Genomic DNA, 21,584 nt, shown 5'->3' on the forward strand with positions numbered 1-21,584 from the left:
TAAATTACTCACACAAAGTCCTCAGCATAATGCCTAGTGCTGACCAAGAAGGCAGTAAGTGTTAATAATTAGTACTGTACTCATAACTGGGACTGGCACCACACCGGTGCATTCTGGGATGAGGAGCCCTGGAGTGATACCAGTTCTCTTAGTCTCAGCCGCGTCAGTTCAATGGGGATGGGAATACTCCTAAGAGTTCTAGGCTCCTGGAGTTGTTTTTAATGAACTGAAGTTTGTAAAGTGCTGGGTACTTGGCAAATGCTAATGAAATTATTAGGAAAGGAAGGCAGAACTTCGTTTAGACGCAGTTTGTGTTCATGGTGATGAATAAGGGGGGCAGTGGGTGGAACACACCAAAAATCTTGTGAGTAGCTCATTTGTGGGAATATGAGTTGACTTTGATTATTAGCACCTTAGCTCGTGCCGTGTGTGTGTGTGTGTGTGTGTGTGTGTGTGTGTGTGCATGTGTGTGTGTTGTGAAGATGGACGGGAGGGGACAGTACAAGGAGCATTCAGAAATTCAAGTCAAAGAAGGAAAAGCCCCCCCCCCTTTTACCGTCCTGAGGAGCCTGGGTCCAAGTCAGCACGCATCCCCAACCCAAGGACCTTTGTGCTGAGCATGACCAAGGCGCCCCCACCCGGCGCTGTGCTCTGAGGTGAGATGTTGGTGCTGTCTGACACTGTGCGTGTGCGCATGTTTGCGGAGTACGCTAGCGAAGATGCTGCTGACCTTCCATAGCCTGCCTGCTGGAGGAAAGGGGATGCGGCGAGGAGGCCGCCTGTCGCTGCCAACGAAAGTGGCCTGAACTAGAGGCTACTGCACTCTTTTCTGTGCCTCAGTTTCCCCATGTGCCCAGGGCCCGAAAGGCAGATGTGGGGTTGGGGTACTGGCTATCAGAGTTGGGAGGTGTTCCGTGGGAGAGCTGGAAAGCAGGCAAGTGCTGCCCCAGGGTGGGTAGAAGGGCTGGAAAGGGAAGGGTCGCCAGGTAGGGCCCAGGCTGGAGGAGGAGGGGCGGGCTCTGGGCGCAGCCGCCTTCCTCTTACCCCCACCCCAGCTCCCGAGGCCCGGCGGCTCCTTCCGCCACCCGCGCCGGCTCCGGCCCGCTCCCCAGCTCGCCCCCGGCCCCGCCTCCGACTCCGCCCCGCCCCCGCCTGTCCCCTCCTCGCCCGGCCGCCGGCCCGGCCCCCTCCCCCGCCATGAAGAAGCTGTGGGTGAAGAAGCGTTTCCAGGTGAGGGCTCCGGGGGCGGGCGGCGCCGGGAGGGGGCAGGAAGGGCTGGGCGCCCCGAGGGAGGGCGGGTCACCGCGGCTGGGCCTAGGGGAGGGGGCGCTGGAGTGGCGCTGGCCCCACCCCAGCCCTGCGGAGGGCGACGGGCCGGGCACATGGGGTGGGGGGGGATGCTGGCCAGCGACTGGAGAGCTCAGGCCCCTCCCCGTGCTGAAGGACAGAAGCCCCCATCACCCCAAGCCCCTCGACCCCTGGAGGCCCCGGTTACAGTCTCACCACGCAGCACCCACTGGCTTCTTTGCTGTCTCACCCACATCCAACCCTGGCCTCAGTCCCTGCCCAGCTTTTCCTGGGCCCCCTACTCGGCAGCCTTTGGTATTCCGGAGATCCTGAAAGCAAAGCTAATGGATCCGCGCTGAGCTCACTAAATTTCCCCAAGCTCTCTCCTGTCCTCTGTGTACTGGGGCCTCCTTCCTGCATTAGCGAGGTGCTGGCCTTTGAGAAACCTTTTCCTTTCCCAGCCCCTACTCTGCCTGCTTGACACCTATCCCAGGTATCTGCCCTTCCCCGCAGCAGGAATCTGTGTCCTCGGCCCTCCATCTCTATTCGTTCTAGCGCCCCCACTCCCTCTTCCCTGAGTAGGGCGGATTTCCTCTTCTCCTCTGTATCACTGGCCATGCTGCTTTGACCCCAGGCTCACAGGCTCTAGCCCTTCGGAAGTACTTGGGTTTGCTCCACAACCCTGTTGTTCCCTAGCCTTTCTTCTCTGGCTCCTCCCCAAAGCCGAGCTGGATAGCCTAGAGGAAGGAGAACTGAGCCATTATGACTAGAGCAACCTAAAGGCTCTGGTCTCTTTGCCTTGACCCCCAGTATGAGTTCTTGTTTGATAATAGTAGATTGGGACGAGAGATATATGGACTCAGGGACAAGCCTCCCCCTCAACTGCTCCTTCTGGCTTTTCTCTTTCAGAAAACCGGCCATTCCCGCCGGGCCTTTGGCCGACTTACCCATGGTGCGTGGACTTCGGGTTGCTGTAGCCCATGCCCACTTCTCCTCTTGGTCCATGCCCCTTCATGAGGCACCACAGCCCTGAAGATAGCCCATGAGATGTGGAACCCCCTCCCCATCTATCCATCCCCAAGAAAGACCAGTATTCTCTGCTGCTGAGAAAGGCCATTAGTATTTGGGAAGGGGCTCCCTCGCACACTCACCATGGGCCTTGGCTCTCTGTTGTCCATCTGTGGGGACAAAGTGAGAGGCATACATTGCCGTGTCCTGGCATCGATTGCATGGCCCCTGTTTGTTATGGTACCCAAAGGGAAACTGAGGCACGGAATATGATAGGCTCTGGGATCTTTGCTCCTAACTTAGCCATAGCATTTTTTTTGAGGGCCATTCAGTAGTAGAGAAGTTCCTGGGGAAGATAATTGTCTCAACACAGTGAAGACAGATGGGAATGCATTCATAAGGAAGGGCCAAAGTACCGTGTAAACACTGTAATAGAAGATGGGCTTGACTTCTAGCATTAGGGAGACAGACCTGAGACTGTGGCTGTGCACCAATATGTGTGTGTTTGTGTGTGTGTGTGTGTGTGTGTGTGTGTGTGTGAAAGAGAGATAGATAGATAGATAGATAGATAGATAGATAGATAGAGAGAGAGAGAGAGAACCAGTAAGTGCTGAGGGTACCAGAATCACTGGGCATTTGAGATGACCATCTAAGCATATGGCTCCCCAGTGTTGGTACATTCTGGGAGTCTCCCTCCCCTCCCCATCCTCCAGAACATCTCTGGTATCCCTGGGCACCAGGGGCCCTTCTACTCTCTATGTTTTGCCTGCCTTCCATGCCCCATCCCACAAACACTCTGATAACTGTCTGTCCACATCTCTCTCCTGCTGCTCCTATGGAAGCGAAGTTTTCCGCTCCTGCAGAAAGCAAAGTTACGGTAGGAAGCTGACTGCTGCCCTAGCCCCTCACTCCCTTTCCCTACCCAGCCTGGGCTTCTCCTCACCCTGCCTCAGTTGCACCCTGATGCCTTCTGTTTGGTTTGGGGTTCAGGACAGCCTGGTCCTGCTGTTGGTTGCGTGCCTTGACAGTACAACTCTGAGGTGACTCCTCTTTGTTCCTGGGGTACCGGAACCTAGACTTTTGAACCCTGGAACTTAGGGCCTTGTTGTGTGGGATGCCGCTATTCAAGACCTTAAGGTGTTATGGACATGGAGAGGGTGGCAGAGGCCCTGGTAAGCCTTTAAGTGGGTGGGGGTGGCTTATGTGGAGGGGTCCATGGAGGTAAGGGTGCTCATCCAAGGGTGAGTGATCCAGATGGAGCCTGGGCACCAGCATGGGAGGGGCTACCTTAAGCATCCCAGGCTGGACCAGGGGGAGTCAGGAGCAAAAGAGAGTAGACTGGGTCCTGGAAGCTCTCCCTGCGATTAAGATGGAACTTGCTGTGGGGGAGGCAGGAGGCGACTAGGGAAGAGTTGGAGGCATAGGGAGGAGGTCCTTGCCCACACAGACCCCTTCTTCTCCAGACTCCGAGACTGCTGAGGATGACATCAGCGATGTGCAGGGGACCCAGCGCCTGGAGCTTCGGGATGACAGGGCCTTCAGCACCCCCACGGGTGAGCTTTCTGGGTGCTCCAAGAGCAAGCAGACTGGCTTCCTACAAAGGGTGCCTCTGTCTCACTGTGCTCCTTTCTTTAGGGGGCTCTGACACCCTGGTGGGCACCTCCCTGGACACACCCCCGACCTCCGTGACAGGCACCTCAGAGGAGCAAGTGAGCTGGTGGGGCAGCGGGCAGACGGTCCTGGAGCAGGAAGCGGGCAGCGTGGGTGGCACCCGCCCCCTCCCAAGCAGCCCAAGGCAAGCACAGACAACCGGGGCCGGGCCACGGCACCTGGGGGTGGAGCCGCTGGTACGGGCATCGCGAGCTAATCTGGTGGGCGCAAGCTGGGGGTCAGAGGATAGCCTTTCGGTGGCCAGTGACCTGTATGGCAGCGCGTTCAGTCTGTACAGAGGACGGGCGCTCTCGATCCACGTGTAAGTAATGGCCTCACCCGGGCCCACACTATCTCATCTCACCATGCTGCCCCTGTGCACTGCCCCATCACTGCTCCATAAGCCTCCATCCAGCCTCCTCCGCCTCACCCATCTCCGTGCACCCCATTCCCCACGGCTTCCACTCCTGGCACTGGCTACACTCTCTTTTCACACCACTCCCTCCTTTGCCATTGCCACCCACGGCCTCCTGCTCCCACCTGTGCAGGCTCACAGTACCATCTTCATGGTCTTGAGGACCCCTCTGTCCCTTCCTCTTCTCCTCTAAGAGCTTCAGTTTGTCAGGGCCCCTCTCCCACCTCGCCCATGTAGGCTCCAGTTGTCCCAGGATTCCCCCCCCACAAGGGCCCCCTCCGTGCCTGCTGTCTCAGCAGCTGCCGCCTTTTCATCTCTCTGCACATTCCTGTTCCCATGTGGGCCTTTTTCTGGGAGGAACAGAACCTTTCTGCACGGCAGCTCCCGGGAGAGCAGGAGAGAGCAGGGGAGCGAGACAGCACCCAGGAGAGAGAAGCCAGAGAGGTGGTCAGGGGCAGCTGGGGCAAGGGGTCTGCGGACCCCGGGAGGATGTGGGTTGTGGGGAGGCAGCCGGCTAAGAGAGGAGGAGGGGGTGGGGATAGGGAGCTGTGGTGGAGGTGGAGGGTTGGAGGAACAGTGGCAGGGGGCATGGGATGATCTCATGGACAGCACCTGAGGATGGGTCCATGGCTGACCTGGTAGGGGGTGATGACAAGTGGAGGTGCTGGGGTGAGCTCCTGAAGCCATTTTTGGAGATTTAGGGGATGGCAGAAACAGGAGGGGGTGTATAGCGGAAGAGGGGAGTGGCTGATGAGAGATGTGATGGAGGGTATCTGGGTAACCGAAGAGGGGCTTGGTTTGTAATGGGTGTGGGTGCTGGGTAGACATGCAGGGTAGGGTAACAAGGGCTCTGGTGTGATTTTTAAGAGGGTGGTTGGACTGGCTAGTGATGGGCAGGGGAGAGACCTAGGTCCATGGCAGGGGCCTAGGGCGCTCTTTTGGCTTATCTTATTGGTGTTATCAGGCACTCCTTCCCTGCCTTTCTTTCCCAGGCCCCAGCCTGAGCCTGGAGTTGCTATGGCAACTTCAGAGGAACCCATTTCCTTAGTGATATCTGTGGTACAGAGTCTGGCCTGGAGCTGCAAGCTGCCCGAGCTGCCGGCAAGAGGTCTCCTCTGCTGTCCCCAATTTCTCTTCTGGCTTTGCCCAGTTCCCAGAAACCGATCCTTAAGGACTCTGCTGCCCCTCCCTCACAGTAGCCGGCCTCCTGGCAAGCATCAGAGGCTTTTCTCCTTTAGCCCTTCCCCCTCTTCCAGGCAGGAGCGGGACTACAGCGTGGGTGGTGACTCAGGTAGTCTAAAATATCCTTACATCGAAGCGTGCATAGAACTTATGTTCCTGGGTGCTCTATTTCTTCTCCTGCCGTGTTCCCAGAAACCCAGACAGTTGGAAGGGAGCGGAGGCTTAGGGATACCACTTCCTAGCTGCCACCTTGGGAGAGCACTGGCCCTCCTTGAATCAACCTCAGTTTCTTTATCTGTAAATAGGGACAATATCAGTTCGTCCGTCGAGGGGCTTTTGTAAGGATTTAAATAACTCAGTGCAGGCAGAGTCTTAATTCATGCCTGACCCACACTAAGTATCCTGTGAGCTTGCTCGTGAGCTTTCAGCTCTGATCCGTCAAGTATGATAAGAGCTCTCAGATAGATACCTTTTCTTGCCGGTCTTCGTGTGTAATATGCCCTTTCTCCATACAGATGGGGGAAACTGAGATCCAGCTCCTGGGTCTCAGAACTCTATTTGACGAGGAGGCACTTTGAAGGCACAGGCTTCTTCACTTCCCCATGCCCCCACGCTCTTTGTTCTGCCCCAGTTGGTAGTTATTTCTGAGCGGGGCTAATTCTCGGGGTGCCCCTTGAAGGAACACTTCTGTCCTTCTCAGACAGGTTTCCAAGAACTCAGATTTTTTTTTCCCCAGGCGGGGTAGATGGAGGCCTGCACTAGGGGGAGATTGATCAAGAGGCATGGCACTGGGATAGTGCCCTGCTCTCTAAAGGCAGTTGCTTTTCTGGGAGCCACTGTGAAGGACAAGTATCCCGTCCAGACTGGGCAGGGCTGCTGTGGGGACCAGCCTGGGGCAGGAATGAGTAGGAGGCACATTCCTGAGAGGAGCCCCTCCCCATCTACCCTTCGTGTTTTCTCTCACCATCTCATCCTTGAGTCCTCGGCTTCCTTCTTTTTCTCTCCCTCATGCTCAGCTCTTGCTATGTCCCAGCTTTCAGGGCTGGGGGGAGGGGGCTGGCCAGAACCCCTGAGGCTGAGTCTGTATCTGGACCCAGCTAGTAGCTGGGTCTGGTGCATGAGCCGCTGGCCTCTCCCCAGCACCTGCTCTGGCTGTGCCCTCGTGGGGGTGGGGGTAGGGCAGGAAAAATCTGGCCCGTGTCACCCCAAGCCTGCCCAGCATGCCCCACTGCCCAATCCCTCTTACAAGCCAGGGGTCTTGGAGGAAAGGCCCCCTGAGTCCTCCACCCCTCTCGGCCTTGGTTCTGCAGCAGCATTCCTCAGAGTGGATTGCGCAGAGAGGAGCCTGACCTTCAGCCTCAGCCAGCCAGTGATGCCCTTCGTCCACGCCCTGCCCTTCCACCTCCCTCCAAGTCCGCGCTGCTTCCCCCACCATCACCTCGGGTGGGTAAGAGGGCTCTGCCAGGATCTAGTGCCCAGCCCCCAGCTACTCCCACTTCGCCCCATCGGCGTTCTCAGGAGCCCTCGCTGCCTGAGGACACCATCGCCGAAGAGAAGCGAGGGAAAAAGCCTAAGTCATCAGGGCCGTCGCTGGCGGGCACTGTGGAGTCCCGGCCCCAGACGCCACTGAGCGAGGCCTCGGGTCGCCTGTCAGCGCTGGGCCGCTCACCCCGGCTGGTGCGCGCCAGCTCCCGCATCCTGGATAAGTTGCAATTCTTCGAGGAGCGGCGACGCAGCCTGGAGCGCAGCGACTCGCCACCAGCGCCCCTGCGGCCCTGGGTGCCCCTACGCAAGGCCCGCTCGTTAGAGCAGCCCAAGTCCGAGGGTGGCGCGGCGTGGGGCACACCAGAGACCTCGCAGGAGGAGCTGCGGTCACCCCGGGGCAGTGTGGCAGAACGGCGTCGCCTGTTCCAGCAGAAAGCGGCCTCGCTGGATGAGCGCACGCGACAGCGCAACGCAGCCTCGGACCTCGAGCTCCGCTTCGCCCAGGAGCTGGGTCGCATCCGCAGATCTACGTCGCGGGAGGAACTGGTGCGTTCGCACGAGTCCCTGCGTGCCACGCTGCAGCGCGCCCCATCTCCTCGAGAGCCCGGCGAGCCCCCACTCTTCTCCCGGCCCTCTACACCCAAGACTTCACGGGCGGTGAGCCCGGCCGCCACCCAGCCGCCTCCTCCCAGCAGCGCGGGCAAATCTGGGGACGAGCCTGGGAGGCCCCGCAGCCGAGGACCAGTGGGCAGGACTGAACTAGGGGAAGGCCCGCAGCAGGAGATTAAGCGTCGGGACCAGTTTCCCCTAACCAGGAGCAGAGCCATCCAGGAGAGCAGGAGCCCTGTGCTGCCGGGCACTGCTGATCCCCCAGAAAGCAGGACAAAAGCGCCCTCTGGTCGAAAACGGGAACCCCCTGCCCAAGCGGTGCGCTTTCTGCCCTGGGCCACTCCGGGTGTGGAGGGCGCTGTTCTGCCCCAAACCTTGGAGAAGAACAGAGCCGGGCCCGAGGCTGAGAAGAGGCTTCGCAGAGGACCTGAGGAGGATGGTCCCTGGGGACCCTGGGACCGCAGAGGAACCCGCAGCCAAGGCAAAGGTCGCCGTGCTCGGCCCACGTCCCCTGAGCTCGGTAAGAGCACAGAGAGGGCATAGAACAGCAAGGGTGAGCAGGCTAAGGGAACAGCAAGACTGCTTGGCGGAAACAGGTTTTGTTTGCTGTTTTTATTATTGATACAGGGGCTGGGATAAAGGTGCCATGTTAGAATCTGCTACTGCTAAGAAGGAAATGAGTGTGCTCAGTAGAGCAGAAAAGTGAGCGAAGCCCGGGTGTCTGCTGTATGTCCTTTAAGGTCCAGTGAACTGCAAGGCAGTGGGCCAAGGACCAGCAACTGGAGGAGGCGCTAGCTGGAACCTAACGAGTTTTCATGACCCCCTACCTTTGTGGGAAGAGATAGCCTAAAATTACTGAAAAACCGAAGCTTCCCTAACCCTTTACTCTGTCGAACCGCCCACCCCCATTCCAGCACTAGTCCCTATCCTTTTGTGTTGGGGCCACAAAGGTCAGATTCACACTCACCTTCTAGCTTCCTTTGATTCATCCTTGCATCCTGCCTCACTGATTCCCATGGATCATGAGCAACATCACCAACAGAATGCTGCTGTCCCTAACCCTGAATATTTCTAACGGCAACCCAGGGCCTGTACCTGGAGAAGCAGAGGAAAACACCCTTCACCTTACCCCACGCCCTGATACTTTCCCCTAGTGTATCCCAGAGTCTGCCAGTACCCGTATTATTCATTGCACTTACCACCTTGTAATTTTCTCTGTCAAAATTATTTATTTCCAGATCGGCCCCTCAAAATCTTTAGACACGTGTAGGCTTCCATTCATCCTCCTTACCACCATTGCTGCTTCCACCACAGTGTCCCAGATGTGTCAAGTAGGCCCATAGTGACGTCACTTCATTTCAGTCTCTATGCCAGTTGCACAAGGCACCGGATGTCATGCCTTTATCTTCCCCATACCGCAGCTGAGGCCCAGAGATGTGCTCTCATTTGCTGAAGGTGATATAGCTAAAAAGACAGCCAACCTGGGACCCTCGCTGCCCTTTCTGCTCCCCATGTTGTCTCTTCTCTAGCTGATAAAATGGTAGAGGTAGAAAGCCCCAGGGGAGGGGTTAGAGGAAAAGCGTTTGCCCAGTGTGCTAGAGGCCCTGAGTTCTACCTCCAGCATACATTCGGAAGATACCTAGGGAGAACCACAGCAGCGATTTTTATCTGTGTGTATAGTATCCAAAAGCATGCACCACATCTTATTTCCTGTTGTATTCCTGGTACTCGGTGTTTAGTGGGCAGTTAAGCATAGTGTTGCTGTTTGCTGAAGGGACCTAATCAAAACTGATCTTCGTAGACCCTCTGACTACCACTGCCTCTTCGGAATCTGGTGGCCTACACATTTGACTATGCCCCTCACCCCACCCCTCATTTCCCTGTGAACCTAGTATTGCTGTCTAGGTCATAGGGAACTGGTAGCTTATTCTCTGTCTGTTGATGCTTAGATGGTCTGTGTGCTAGGACTGACATAGTGGCCAGTTCATGTGAAGACACCCCTTGCGCATCCCACTGCCCTTCAGAAGCCAGCACCAATTGTGAATGAAATAGACTCTCTGTTGCCCTGTACTGGTGAAGAACCTTTGTTCTGGCTTCCCCTTCCTTTGTCTCGGGGCTCTCAAGACAGGCCTTTGCTTTCCTCGGATGCTGCCTTCCAGAAACATCTCATGCTGAGTTTTGGTTTTCTAGGATTCTGTACTACCAACATCCCCTCTCCCCACAAATGTCCCCTGATGCCTCCACAAGGCTCATGTCCCCTTCCTCTCTCTACCCCCGCTCCTGTGTCCGGCAGAGTCCTCAGATGACTCCTATGTATCTGCTGGAGAAGAGCCCCTGGAGGCACCAGTGTTTGAGATACCCCTGCAGAACATGGTGGTGGCACCGGGAGCTGATGCGTTACTTAAGTGTATCGTCACCGCCAACCCCCCACCCCAAGGTGAGCTGCGGGGAGGGCTGGAGGCTGGCAGGTATGGTGGGGAACCTGCGGTATGGGAGCAGGGTAGGTTTCCCGGAATCCTCTTATGTCAGGGTGGGGAAGAGAAAAACTGTCAGTTCACGGGGCTGCCTGGACTCTGCTGTATTCTGCAAGGTTGCCCCCTACCTCCCCAGCTCAGCGGTAAGGCAGCCTGAGCCTCTGGAGTGAGAGCAGATTCCTCAAAATTCTCCAGAGGGAGGAAAGCTGGAGGTGCCCTAGTTGGTAGAGTGCTTGCCTAGCACACGCAAGATTATAAGTTTGACCTACAGCCCTGCAAAACATGGTGGAACATCTGTAATCCCAGCTACATAGTGAACCTGAGCTAACATGGCATCCTATCTCATTTTAAAAATTAAGGTGCTGGAGAGATGGCTCAGAGGTTAAGAGCATTGCCTGCTCTTCAAAAGGTCCTGAGTTCAATTCCCAGCAACCACATGGTGGCTCACAACCATCTGTAATGGGGTCTGGTGCCCTCTTCTGGCCTGCAGGCACACACAGACAGAATATTGTATACATAATAAATAAATAAATAAATAGATAAATAAATAAATAAATATAAAAAAGTTAAAAAACATATATGGGCATTGGAAAACATGTCGTGTAGTAGGGTGGTGGGTAGGAATGGAATTCCCCAGCGAACCCTTTGTGGCCATGATGAGCTGGTTCTTCCTCTTTCCCCACAGTGTCCTGGACAAAGGATGGGTCAACACTGCACAGTGAGGGTCGCCTTCTCATCCGATCCGAAGGCGAGCGGCACACACTGCTGCTTAGGGAGGCCCGGGCTGCTGATGCTGGGAGCTACACAGCCACTGCCACCAACGAACTGGGCCAGGCTAGCTGTGCTTCCACGCTGGCCGTCAGACCTGGTAGGGAGCCTTCCAGATTGGGTCCTGGTTGGGGTGAGCTGTGGCATCTGCTGATGAACGAGGATGTGGGTTCAGAGTCTCTGCACTTGTGCCTAAGCACTTGGCTTCCCAGTGTGTGCAGTCCTTCCTTATGATGAATCTGACTCTGGAGGAGGCAGTTTAAGTGGTCCTAGTCTCATGACAAGGACACTCTCATCCAGAAAGTCTATGAAGTTGGTGAAATTCATCCTCGAATGTCCTTTAAATGTTATCTTTCCAAAATAATTCTCCAAATGGGGTCTGTAGAAAGGCCAGTCGTCTTTGAGTCTCTAAGAAAAATAATGTCTTAGTTCAAAGAATTTAAAAGGCACCAAGTGCTTCCGAGGTCATTTCTTTCCAGGACAAGAAGAAAACAGAAATTAAGAAACAAGGGCCCAAGTGCTGTGTCCATTCCTGTTGGATCTCAGGTCCTACAGAGGCCGCAGCTGAAAGTACCATTCAGAAATGGCCATCCTGAACCTGCCTTGTCTATTTTTACAAAGGCCCTCACTTGGTGTCAGGCTACTTCCTTTGGATTTTAGCCCAGTATCTTTCTGGTTCAGGCAAGACTAGGACCAGTGTCTACGTGCATGGAAGTTCTACTCATTTAGGTGGTTGGGGCTAACAGTGTGCTGATGCTGGGCGGTAGGGAGGGAATGAAGGTGTTAACCAGGAAAGGGTACTGTGGGTGTTATCAATGGGTATCCAAACTAGCTTAGGAGGCCAGAGCTCAGAGACCAGTGTTCTGGAATGCTTGCATTGAGACTTCAGGGTCCTGGAGGAGGATGGGAGCCGGCACACCGTGTCTTGTGCCTTTCTTCCATTCAGTGTTGCACGTATGCATTGTTTTAAAGTTTCAGCCCTCAATGCATTCCCAATTCAGGAGTTCTTGATGGGCTCTGGTATCGGCATTTGGGCCATGTTCGTTCCTTTGGTGGCATGTCCGTCTTGTGGTCTTCTTCCTCCATTCCACAGGCCTCCCTGGAGCCCTTCGAGGCTTTCTCCTTTCTCCTCACCTCCCACTGTGCTGAATCATGCCCACCCTTCCACTTCATGCCTCCACCCTTCCATCACCTCTGGGATCTGGCTTCTGACTCAGCTCCCAGCTCTCCTAGGAGCCCAGGCCTAGCTCCAGAACTCCAGTCAATACCTGGCTTGGACTGAGAACTGGCAAGGGGTGGGGTGTGAGGTGCCCCAGTACTGGCTGGTGGCCATCCAGGAGCCTTTTAAGGTTGGGAAAGCAGCTTGGGGCCACGGCAGCTGTCAGCACTTGACTGGGAGTTCTGTGTTTGCCACGTTGACTCTCCCGAGCTTCAGTTCCCTCATTTGTAAACCAGAGATAATTATACCATCCTCACGGATGGAAGCCAATGTGCGAATGAGCTTTATGAACTGTAAAGCTGTAGACAAATGTTAGTTGTTAGCGTTTGAGGATGATGTTGTGCACATCGGCGCAGCTTTCCGTGGGGATCTGGAAAGTGCCTTGTCCTTCCCTGCCTTGGGGACTCTGCTCCTGCTCCTGCTATTCCAAAGTCGCTATCATCGAGGCCCTCCCTGTTTCCCAGCCCCTGGGTCTCAGCTTGTCACAACATCTCTGTGCCCGCTTCATCCCAAGGACCCAGAAAACATTATGTCACCAGGTTACACCAAGCATCGCAGCAGGCCCCGTAAGTCAGACTGGCTCCAGGGCCCAAGAGGCTGGCATGCAGGTCCAACCTCAGCACTGATTACGGACCAAGCTGACTTTCTTACCCTACAAGGCACTGTTTGGTCTAGAGTGGCTGGATGGAGGCCAGGGGGCCCAGAGAATAGCTGGAGCAAGCAGAACCAGCGGTGGCAAAGACATTTGGGAATAGAAGGGGTCTCAGACCAGGCATCTGTAGGTACTGAAGAAGGGGGCTGGGAAAGTGTCTGGCTGTGGGGTATAGGGAATATGTGGAGGGAAGTGGCCCTGTCTTATGGAAAGAGACCTGTGTTGAGCCGCTGCCCTTTCTTACCACCTCCCCACTCTTACACTCAGTGCCATGGAAACCAGGCTGGATGCCCAGTGCACTCCAGGGGTGCCCACCCCATCAGGGCCTGCTTTTAAGACCCACAGATGTCAATTCTTGGTTGGGAACCATAGTAACTAGGATCTAGGCCACTCGAGAATACAACCGTTGGACTAGGGAACGGTTATATTCTAGTTATAATATAGAATTAAATTATATTCTATAATATAATATTATATTATAGAATTATTATATATATTATTAATATATATTAATATATTAATTATTTAATTAATTAATATTTAATCAATTAATTTATTAATATATAATATTAATAAATATTATATATAATAATATAATTATTATATTATATTATAGAATATAATACTACTATATTATAGTAGTATTACTACTATAATAATAGTAGTAATTATTGTGAAGGGGCTACTGTGAAGGCTGTCTTGTCTGAGCCCTGAGTCCCTCTCACCCAGTGAATAACTCCCGAGCTGAGTGTAGATGAGGAGGTCTCTGGAGTGTGAGTATGCCTAACTGAAGTGAAGCTTCTGATAGCTGTCACATCCGTCACACAAGCCTCTTTTGAGGACCCCCCGATGCCAGGTGCCCTGTCTCTGAATAGTTGCTTCTATTTGCAGAGTGTCGTGTACTTTTTGCAAATCTTTTCATGTGTCTTTCCTCAGGCTATATTGATCCTGTATGTGTGCGTGCGTGCGTGTGTGTATGTGTGTGTGTGTGTGTGTTATAGATGGAGATGTGTATGTGTTTGTATAGATGGAAGTGTGTGTATGTATAGATGAAAATGTGTATGCATGTGTGTGTTATTCCCATCTTACAGATGAAAAAAAAAACCAATATGATTATATAGAGGTTGAACTGGGCCAGCAGTCTGGGAATCTGCCTGGGAATTTTATTAATAGTATGTGATATGGTAATGGAAATTACTTATCCGAGTAGCAAATTAGTGTGTGTCTTGGGTAAAAACAACCACTCTCTGTATTTGCTGAGTGCTTCCTAGGTCCTGGGCTCACTGGAGATTACATAGCCACATTTAACCCAGCTCTGTGAAGTAGGCTTGGTTGTTGTGTCCACATCCCTGATGAGGTCACTGAGGCTAGGGGAGTGTTAGCAAGGTGCTCCAGCCAAGTGCTGACCTCCGCACCTCGCAAGGCAAGGGAAGCGAACTGGGTCTGAACTGTGCGGTGTGGTATAATATACCAATCGCACATGGGCATCCAGCTCTTGAAATGTGGCTAGTGCCATTAGGAACAGTTTTTGTATAATGTCATCTTACTTGGTATGCATGTTAACGGTCTCAGCCACTGCCTCTCCCACCTGAGTTAAGATGCCAAGCCAGGGCAACTGGTGGCTGATACCCCTAACCACTGCGCTGTACAGTCCTCTTTTCTGCTACTCTGAGGAGACTGGAGCTAAGGTGTTCCCTGAACTTGTAGAGAGGACGTTGCCCAGGCCTCTATGAGTAGTCAGATTTGGGGAGGGGGTATCTCTGCCTCCTCTCTTGACTCTCCATCTCCATCCTTTGTGGCTCTGGTCCTGTTGTTCCTGATTCTCTTGGGTTCTTCCTACTATGAACGCTGACAGGAGCCCCCTAGGGCTGGCCAGGAGGAAGGAGGCTCAGAATGCTCCATCCTCCATTCCACTGCCTGCACTTCTCATGTATTTGAACCCAAGGTCTAGCATTTCCCAGCTAAGACATTGGCCTCTTCACACTTTGCCTTAGCTGGCCTCATTCCTGTTTGTTTTGTTTTTTGTTTTTTTGTTTTTTTGTCTGTCATGTAAGGATGATCTTAATGGGTGAGCTATATGTACTCAGTAAGACCGGTGAGGTTCTGCAGGGACGGAAAATTGGCCTCCAATATTTGGACCAGGAGACAGCCTTCACTGTGACTTATCTTAGTCTCATATTTAAGATCACCACTAACATGTTAAAAGAAAGAGGCTATGGTAAACATGAATATAGTAAATATAGCAAATATGAATGCACCATGAATACAGAAGGAACGGGAGAAAACTGTGCCACTAACCTCTACCCTCTTTCCCTGGTCTGGGCCCTAGGTGACCATCCGCACAGTTTCAGGCTCTTCCCTAGCAATGACAGTGGCCACTGATAGATGGGCTCTCTGAAAGCCACAGTCCTGTGATCCATCTTACTGGGATCTGTTCAGCACTGGAGACAGCGGAGTACCATGGTCTATTCAGCCAGACTCAGGCCTCTCTCCCAGCCCCTGCCCGTCAGCATCAGTGGGTACCTGTGGTCTGACTCCCCAAGGCTGTTATTCAGAACGGGGTTTATCTGTCACCCACCACCTGTCCCAAGAATGGAAACTCGTTGAGTGCTAACGCAAACAGCTTAGCTGACCCGGAGCCATCCAGCGCAGTCATATGTGAGAAACTCAACACTCGCCTGGCTGAGTCAGGCTAACCATGGGCAGTTCTCACCAGTGTTTCATACATTTTAAACGAAACCCGAAATACTCTCAGCAGTGTTTCTTCTCGCCCCAGGGAATTCTGGGGAAACAGTCCCACCTGCAAGCCCAGCCCTCGTTTCCCCTCACTTGTTCACTGGTGATCACCGTGGCAGCCATTTTAATAAGTGCCTGGATAGAACCCCCCAGGGCAATACATACAACAGAGGACAGAGGCAAAGGCCTGGCCACGTGGCAGTGCTGGTTAATCTCCAACCTATCCTTCCTTCCCCACAAACCCTACGGAGTTCCTTTTGGCCTTCAGGGCAAAAGGCCAGTCCTTCAGCAGGCTCCCACTTCCTAGACAAATAGGTTGCAGGTTTCTTAGGGTGCTGGGAGGTAGCAAGAGATTCCTGCTCTCACACTGTTGCCCCTTTCTTTCCTTTCCTTTCCTTTTTCTCGCTCTCTTTATCTTTTTCTATTTTTTATCTCTCATTTTATTCACCAATTTTGGCTCGTTTTCCAAGCCAAAGAAAAATGCAACTGAAAAAATTGTTCCACCAGTCTGTGTGTAACAACCCTGGCTGTCCTGAAATTCATTCTGTAGACAAGACTGGCCTCAAATGCCCAGAGAACCACCTGCCTCTGCCTCCCCAGTACTGGGATTGAAGGCGTGCACCACCACACCCAGCCCCGTGGCCCCTTTCTTCTTATTTATTTGTTTATTTATTTTTTATTTTTATGTGAATTGGTGTTTTGTCATGGGTGCCAGATCCCCTGGAACTGGAGTTACAGACAGTTGTGAGCTGCCATGTGGGTGCTGGGAACTGAACCCAGGTTCTCTGGAAGAGCAGCCAGTGTTCTTAACCAATGAGACGTCTCTCCCTCCACCTCCCCTTTCTTATTTTGCCACCTACCTCTGTTCCCAGAAAATTGACAGGCCTCTGAGCCTACACTTTCTACCTTGTGTAGGTTTTTGCTTTTTTAAAAAAAAAATTCTCTAAAGCAAACTCTAATTTAAATATCACTTCTTCCCTCATTCCCAAAGCCACGGCCTTTATTGAGTCCTCTCTTGCCACTTTGTTTCCATTCCTGATCACTATTCTATTCAAATGTATCTGTCCAGTCTTCCTTACTAAGCCAAGGTCCCCTGGCTACTGTGCCTTTCCACATCTTGGTCTTTGCAGCCACTCCTGGAGGCCCTGCTAGACAGATTAGGGGCTATGTGGATCAAAAGGCTGGGGGTATGAGGTGGGAGAAATAAAAAACATTGTCCAGGAAGTTCAAGCCCTGAATGAAGCACCTCTGGAGACTGGGGAGGACACACCGAGTAATAAGACTCTGTCTGAGATAGGAGGTTGGGATGGCAGCAGAGACCACAGAAGCGTGGTCCTTTGAGTCCTTGGAAACAACAGCATCCCTTAGGAATGTGCTAGATATACAGAATTGTCCTACCTATCAACCCAAGCCTGTAATCTCAGCTAATGGGGAGGCTGAGATCATAACCTGCTAGGGATACAGAGTGAGTTCAAGGCCGCCCTGGGCGACATTGTATCAAAATAAGGAGTGAAAAGGGGCTCAGTAGAATGCTGGCTTAGCACACATAAGGCCCTAAATCCAGTCCCCAATACTACAACAGAGATAACCCAGACAGACTGCAGGCTCCAGGCCAGACCACAAATCGGAAACCACAGGGGAGGGTCCCAGGAGGCTGTAGTTCAAAGAACTCTCCAGGTGGTTCCAAAGCCCAGCAAACTTTGAAAGCCAACCAGCTGAGCTGAACAGCAATGGTGGCACACGCCTTTAGTTCTAGCCCTCAGGAGGCAGAGGCAGGTGGATCTCTGAGTTCGAGTTCAGCCTAGTCTACCGAGTGAGTTCCAGTGTAACAGTCAGGACTGTTACACAGAGAAGCCCTGTCTTCAAAACCAAAACCAAAACAAAGAAGAAAAAAAAAAAGAAAAGAAGGAAGAGAAGGAAGGAAGGAAGAAAAAGAAAACTAACAAACTGAAAAAATAAAATGTTTGAAATCACTGGTGAGGAGTTAAGGACCAGGCTCATAATGAGAGCTAGTAAGTGCAATTGGAAACACAAGGGCTGTCGAACCAGACTTCCCGAGTTTACAGCTATGCTCTGAAGTGGATGGCCAAGTGTTCTAAGACTCAGCAAAACCACCTCTTTGGGTCCCCATCCCCCACCCCTTCCCACCATGAGGATTTGCCCAGGTCTTTCATGTGCCTAAGAATCCCTAGAGCACTTTTGAAAAAGAAAGACGGCTTTTGACTTCTCTCTTCGGAAAATCAATTCTGTAGGCTGGATAAGGTTTAAGAATCTGTATTTCAAAATCAGCCCCAAGTGGTGCTGATGTGGGTGGTTTAAGCATCACTCTGACAGTCCTGATGTAAAGGGCCTTGGGTGATGCCGTTTGTGTGCTAGATGCTGGGTGGTGCAGAAGCTATGTGTGCAGTTGGGACCAGCTGCATGCACTGGCCCGAGGAGCTCCTGCTTTGGGGGCTTTGGGGCTGACCTGAAAACACTGTTGAAAGGGCAGCTATATGAATACTCAGCACATGAAGATCTGGGTCAAAGGCGAAGGCGTGGTCCTTTCATGGGAAGGGTCGGGAGAACCAGCTCCCTTATTTCCTTGCTGGTGTAAGTGTATCCCCAGCGATAAAATCTGGGTTTGTAAATGGTTCAGGCCTGAAATGGTAGGGACTGGCTTCAAAGGTGATTTTGCCCAGGAGGTAAATGGAGCTTAGGATTCTCCATCAACCTCCTTGGTGACACAGTTTGGGCTTATGGTGTAGCAGAGACCACTTTTTTTCGCTGTTTCTACCCCTCTGGATCCTGATCCTCTCTCCATCCAGCCTGGCTAGCAACCTGACCAAGAGATTTGACCTAGACTTGCTGCTGATCGGCAGGATAACACCTAGGTGCTATTCCGCCGGTGGCCACCAGGGGTCTCTGAGGCACTCACAGACCTTTGTCAATCAGACTTAACTCTTTGCCCCGCCCTCCTCACTGTCCAGCCTGGAGGTGACCCTGGTGCCAGGAATCTAAGCTCCGTGGAGGGAGAGGAGCCCCTTCTTCCCAGGGTTGTGCCTATGATCTCAGTGTCAGCTGGGAGCCACGCCTCTAGCGTCAAATGCCGTTCTGATTTCTTTCTCCTCCCCAACCTTGAGAGAGCCAACCTGAAAGTGGGCCCTCCTCTTGGTCCCCACCCCTCGTCCTCACTGGTAGTGCTGGGAACACAGGTCATAGCTTGGGAATGTGGTCCTGGTTGGAGGGAGGGGATGAGGGAGAAGGACTTGCAGCCACAGCTCAACCTTGTCTGTATTGCTCTTTCCAAGCCCCTTTCCCCACTCGCTGGTTGCAAATGGGTGCTGGTGAGGACTGACCTTTGATGGGGAATAGGCCTCACGTTTCTTGTTATGGACCCCGGTGGGCTGATGGGTGAGAGGCAAGTTACCAGCAGGGGGTCCAGTAGAGCCCACGGTTGAGCGGACGCAGGGCTGTGTCCTGAAGCACCTGCTCTCCCAGATTTGCCTAGTGCAGGACCTGGGAGGCAACAACCATGTGATCCGTTTCCTTCGGTTGACGGGGGACAAATCTGGGAAGGAGGGCCAATGCCCTGCCAGTTCTTTGGTTCTCTGTGTCCGAGGAAGCTGGTTGTGCTTGTTCTGGGGTTTAAGGCTGTCTAGTCTTGCAGCCCCATGTCAAGTCTTGTTGGTTTGGGTCAAGCAAGGGGTAGCATAGTGTCATTTACTTTTGGCACTTCTTATGGTGGATCAGTCAACACGTATGGCCCAGACAAGGCTACTAAATGCCACAGTGCAGGGTCATCCTACCCCTATCCCCCTCTGAGGGCTGGGGTCCCCACACCTGGAGTCCAAGCCCTACACAGGCGCTGGGCTCTTGTCAGTGTCCCAAGCTGTAATGAGAAGAAAGGCAGACGCTGGCTGCTTGGAATGAGCAGTGGCTAAATTCAGCTGGGCTGGACTCCGCCCCTCCCCCTGTTCCTCTGCCGCAGCTCCTGGGGCTGCTCCCTGTGGTCTCAGCAGGCACCACCTTCCCAACTAGCGCCTGCCCGCTGCCCAGCCTCTCGCTGGCCACCCCCACCTCCTCCTTCCCCCTCCTAGGCTCACTTCCCCTCCCCCAGGGCCGGCTCAGTGCGGGGCCGCCACTGGGTCAGCGAGTGAGTGGGGCTGGGCAGGCTGAACGCCTGCTCCCTGGGGAGCTAAGGCCAGTGGGCCGTGGGCAGGAGGGCCTGGTGCCAGGGCAGAAGCTTAAGGAAGGTTCAGGCCGGGGTCCGTGTGCAAAGTCTCAGGGTGAGTTTGGGGTGCAGTACTGCTGGGGGCTTGGGGTTGGGGAAACAGGAGGAGGGGCCAGGGGGCTGTGGCAGATTCGTGTCTGTATTTGGCAGTCGGATAAGAGCCAGCTCAGCAAGGCTGGGCCCCTGGCCAGTTGGAGGGAAGCGCTTCAGGGCCCTGGGGACACCCCTCCCCCAAGGCAGATCCAGGTGGCCCCCTCCTCTTTTCCTAGGCTGAATCACCGGTTCCTATGGATGACTCTAACTCTGCTTTCCTCTCCCCTGAGAATCTGGGGTTCATGCTGTAGCGATGGGACCAACAGGTGCCCCTGGGGAAGCTGAGAAGGGAGAGGGGGAAGGGCTGCTTGGACACTGCCACCTCAGTGGCCCTGGACAGAGCTCAGGATGGGGCTTGTCTGAGGTGTGTGTTCTTTCTGCGCCAGGCCCAGCTCATCTAAAAAACTAGTGTCTTGGTCCTGCCATTGTGGGGACTTAGAGATATCTACTACCCCTTTGGAGCTTGTGGATGGTAGTTTGAAGGCCCACTTCGTGCTAGTAACCTAAATTAACTGCTTGAGTACAATTCAGGGTCTCCCCCAAGGCCATGTAGTGGCCCTTCTACCGGCCAATCCTTTGCTCCAGGATGTCCTCTGTAGAATATCATCAGAGTTGACAGGGCTCGACAGAGGAGGAATCAGAGAGATGAGGTCAGGGCTGGGACTGCGGGAGCTGCCTCGTTTCTCTATAATACGCCCAGCCATCTCTCTCCATCCTTTCTCCCTGATATCATCTATCTCTCCTCCAGGTGGGTCCACATCGCCTTTCAGCAGCCCCATCACCTCTGATGAGGAGTACCTGAGTCCCCCAGAGGAGTTCCCAGAGCCTGGGGAGGCCTGGCCCCGAACCCCTACCATGAAGCTCAGTCCTAGCCAGGATCGCGATTCCTCTGACTCCAAGGCACCCCCAACCTTCAAGGTCAGACCCCTGAGACTGGTATCCAGCCTTCTGTGAACACCCTTACTTTGTGCACCCCTTATTCTTGAGGCCACACTTAATGGAACCTTGCCCCATTAACCCTTGTTACCCAGAGACAGTCACAGACTGGTGTGGAAGAGATCTCTGTCCCAGGTCCCCAAGCTCTCAGCAGCCAATGCTATGCTCTATCACCCCTGATGCTTTGGGGTTCTCCTTCAGGTCTCACTCATGGACCAATCAGTCAGAGAAGGGCAAGATGTCATTATGAGCATCCGAGTGCAGGGGGAGCCCAAGCCTGTGGTCTCCTGGTAAGTAGCAAGCCACTTATGCCACCCACCAGTACCACCCTCCAGGCTAAACCTTACAGCTGGCTTTGGTAGAAGCGGACAGAGTACTAGGGAGCTTCTCTTGGACCCCATCTCAGATATAGCAGGACCCACCCCACATGCCTGCCCAGGGCTTCCTCTATGGAGCAGGCATTGGAGCAATGAGTGGCTTCAGGTCTACCCACTTTGAATGAATGGCCAAGACTCCTCTGGCCATGTGGAAAGCTGTTTGTCTCTATGCCATCAGCTGAGGCACCTGCACCCAGCCTGTGGTAGACCCAGTCCTCAAACTTTGTTTCTGAGCTGCCCAAGTCTGAGTTAAATATGTTTCTCAGCTGCCTTGCCTTGTGCATACAGGTGCTCGGAACATTACTCAGCATGTCCGAGTCTCTGCCCCCGCACTGGTTTGGGTTGTGGTTTTTATTTTTAATGGATTATGTGGTCTCCGATGTGATTATTATTATTTTTTAAGATTGTAAGTTCTTTAGTATCCCTTTTGGGAAGTGGGAATCTATGTTTCTGTTACAAATAGGTGGAAGCAAGATGTGG

At 53.4% G+C, this 21,584-nt stretch overlaps 1 protein-coding gene across 8 annotated transcripts in view; it reads left to right on the forward strand.

The window, feature by feature from the left end:
- Speg (striated muscle enriched protein kinase) overlaps nucleotides 1–21,584 on the forward strand; it is a 57,811-nt gene that overhangs the window by 5,457 nt on the left and 30,770 nt on the right. The window contains exons 1-10 of one of the 8 annotated variants that reach the window (XM_087904634.1): nucleotides 1,154–1,230; nucleotides 2,197–2,239; nucleotides 3,138–3,172; nucleotides 3,759–3,848; nucleotides 3,931–4,267; nucleotides 6,853–8,156; nucleotides 9,930–10,073; nucleotides 10,796–10,978; nucleotides 20,540–20,709; nucleotides 20,929–21,017. In XM_087904634.1, the coding sequence (XP_087760760.1) occupies nucleotides 10,007–10,073; nucleotides 10,796–10,978; nucleotides 20,540–20,709; nucleotides 20,929–21,017 (509 nt within the window). In that variant the 5' untranslated portion in view covers nucleotides 1,154–1,230; nucleotides 2,197–2,239; nucleotides 3,138–3,172; ... (2 more) ...; nucleotides 6,853–8,156; nucleotides 9,930–10,006. The other 7 variants (XM_087904631.1, XM_087904632.1, XM_087904649.1 and 4 more) reach the window with 7 other exon arrangements.

The sequence above is a fragment of the Myodes glareolus genome, chromosome 1, assembly GCF_982192425.1.
Source record: "Myodes glareolus chromosome 1, mMyoGla1.1, whole genome shotgun sequence".
NCBI lineage: Eukaryota > Metazoa > Chordata > Mammalia > Rodentia > Cricetidae > Myodes > Myodes glareolus.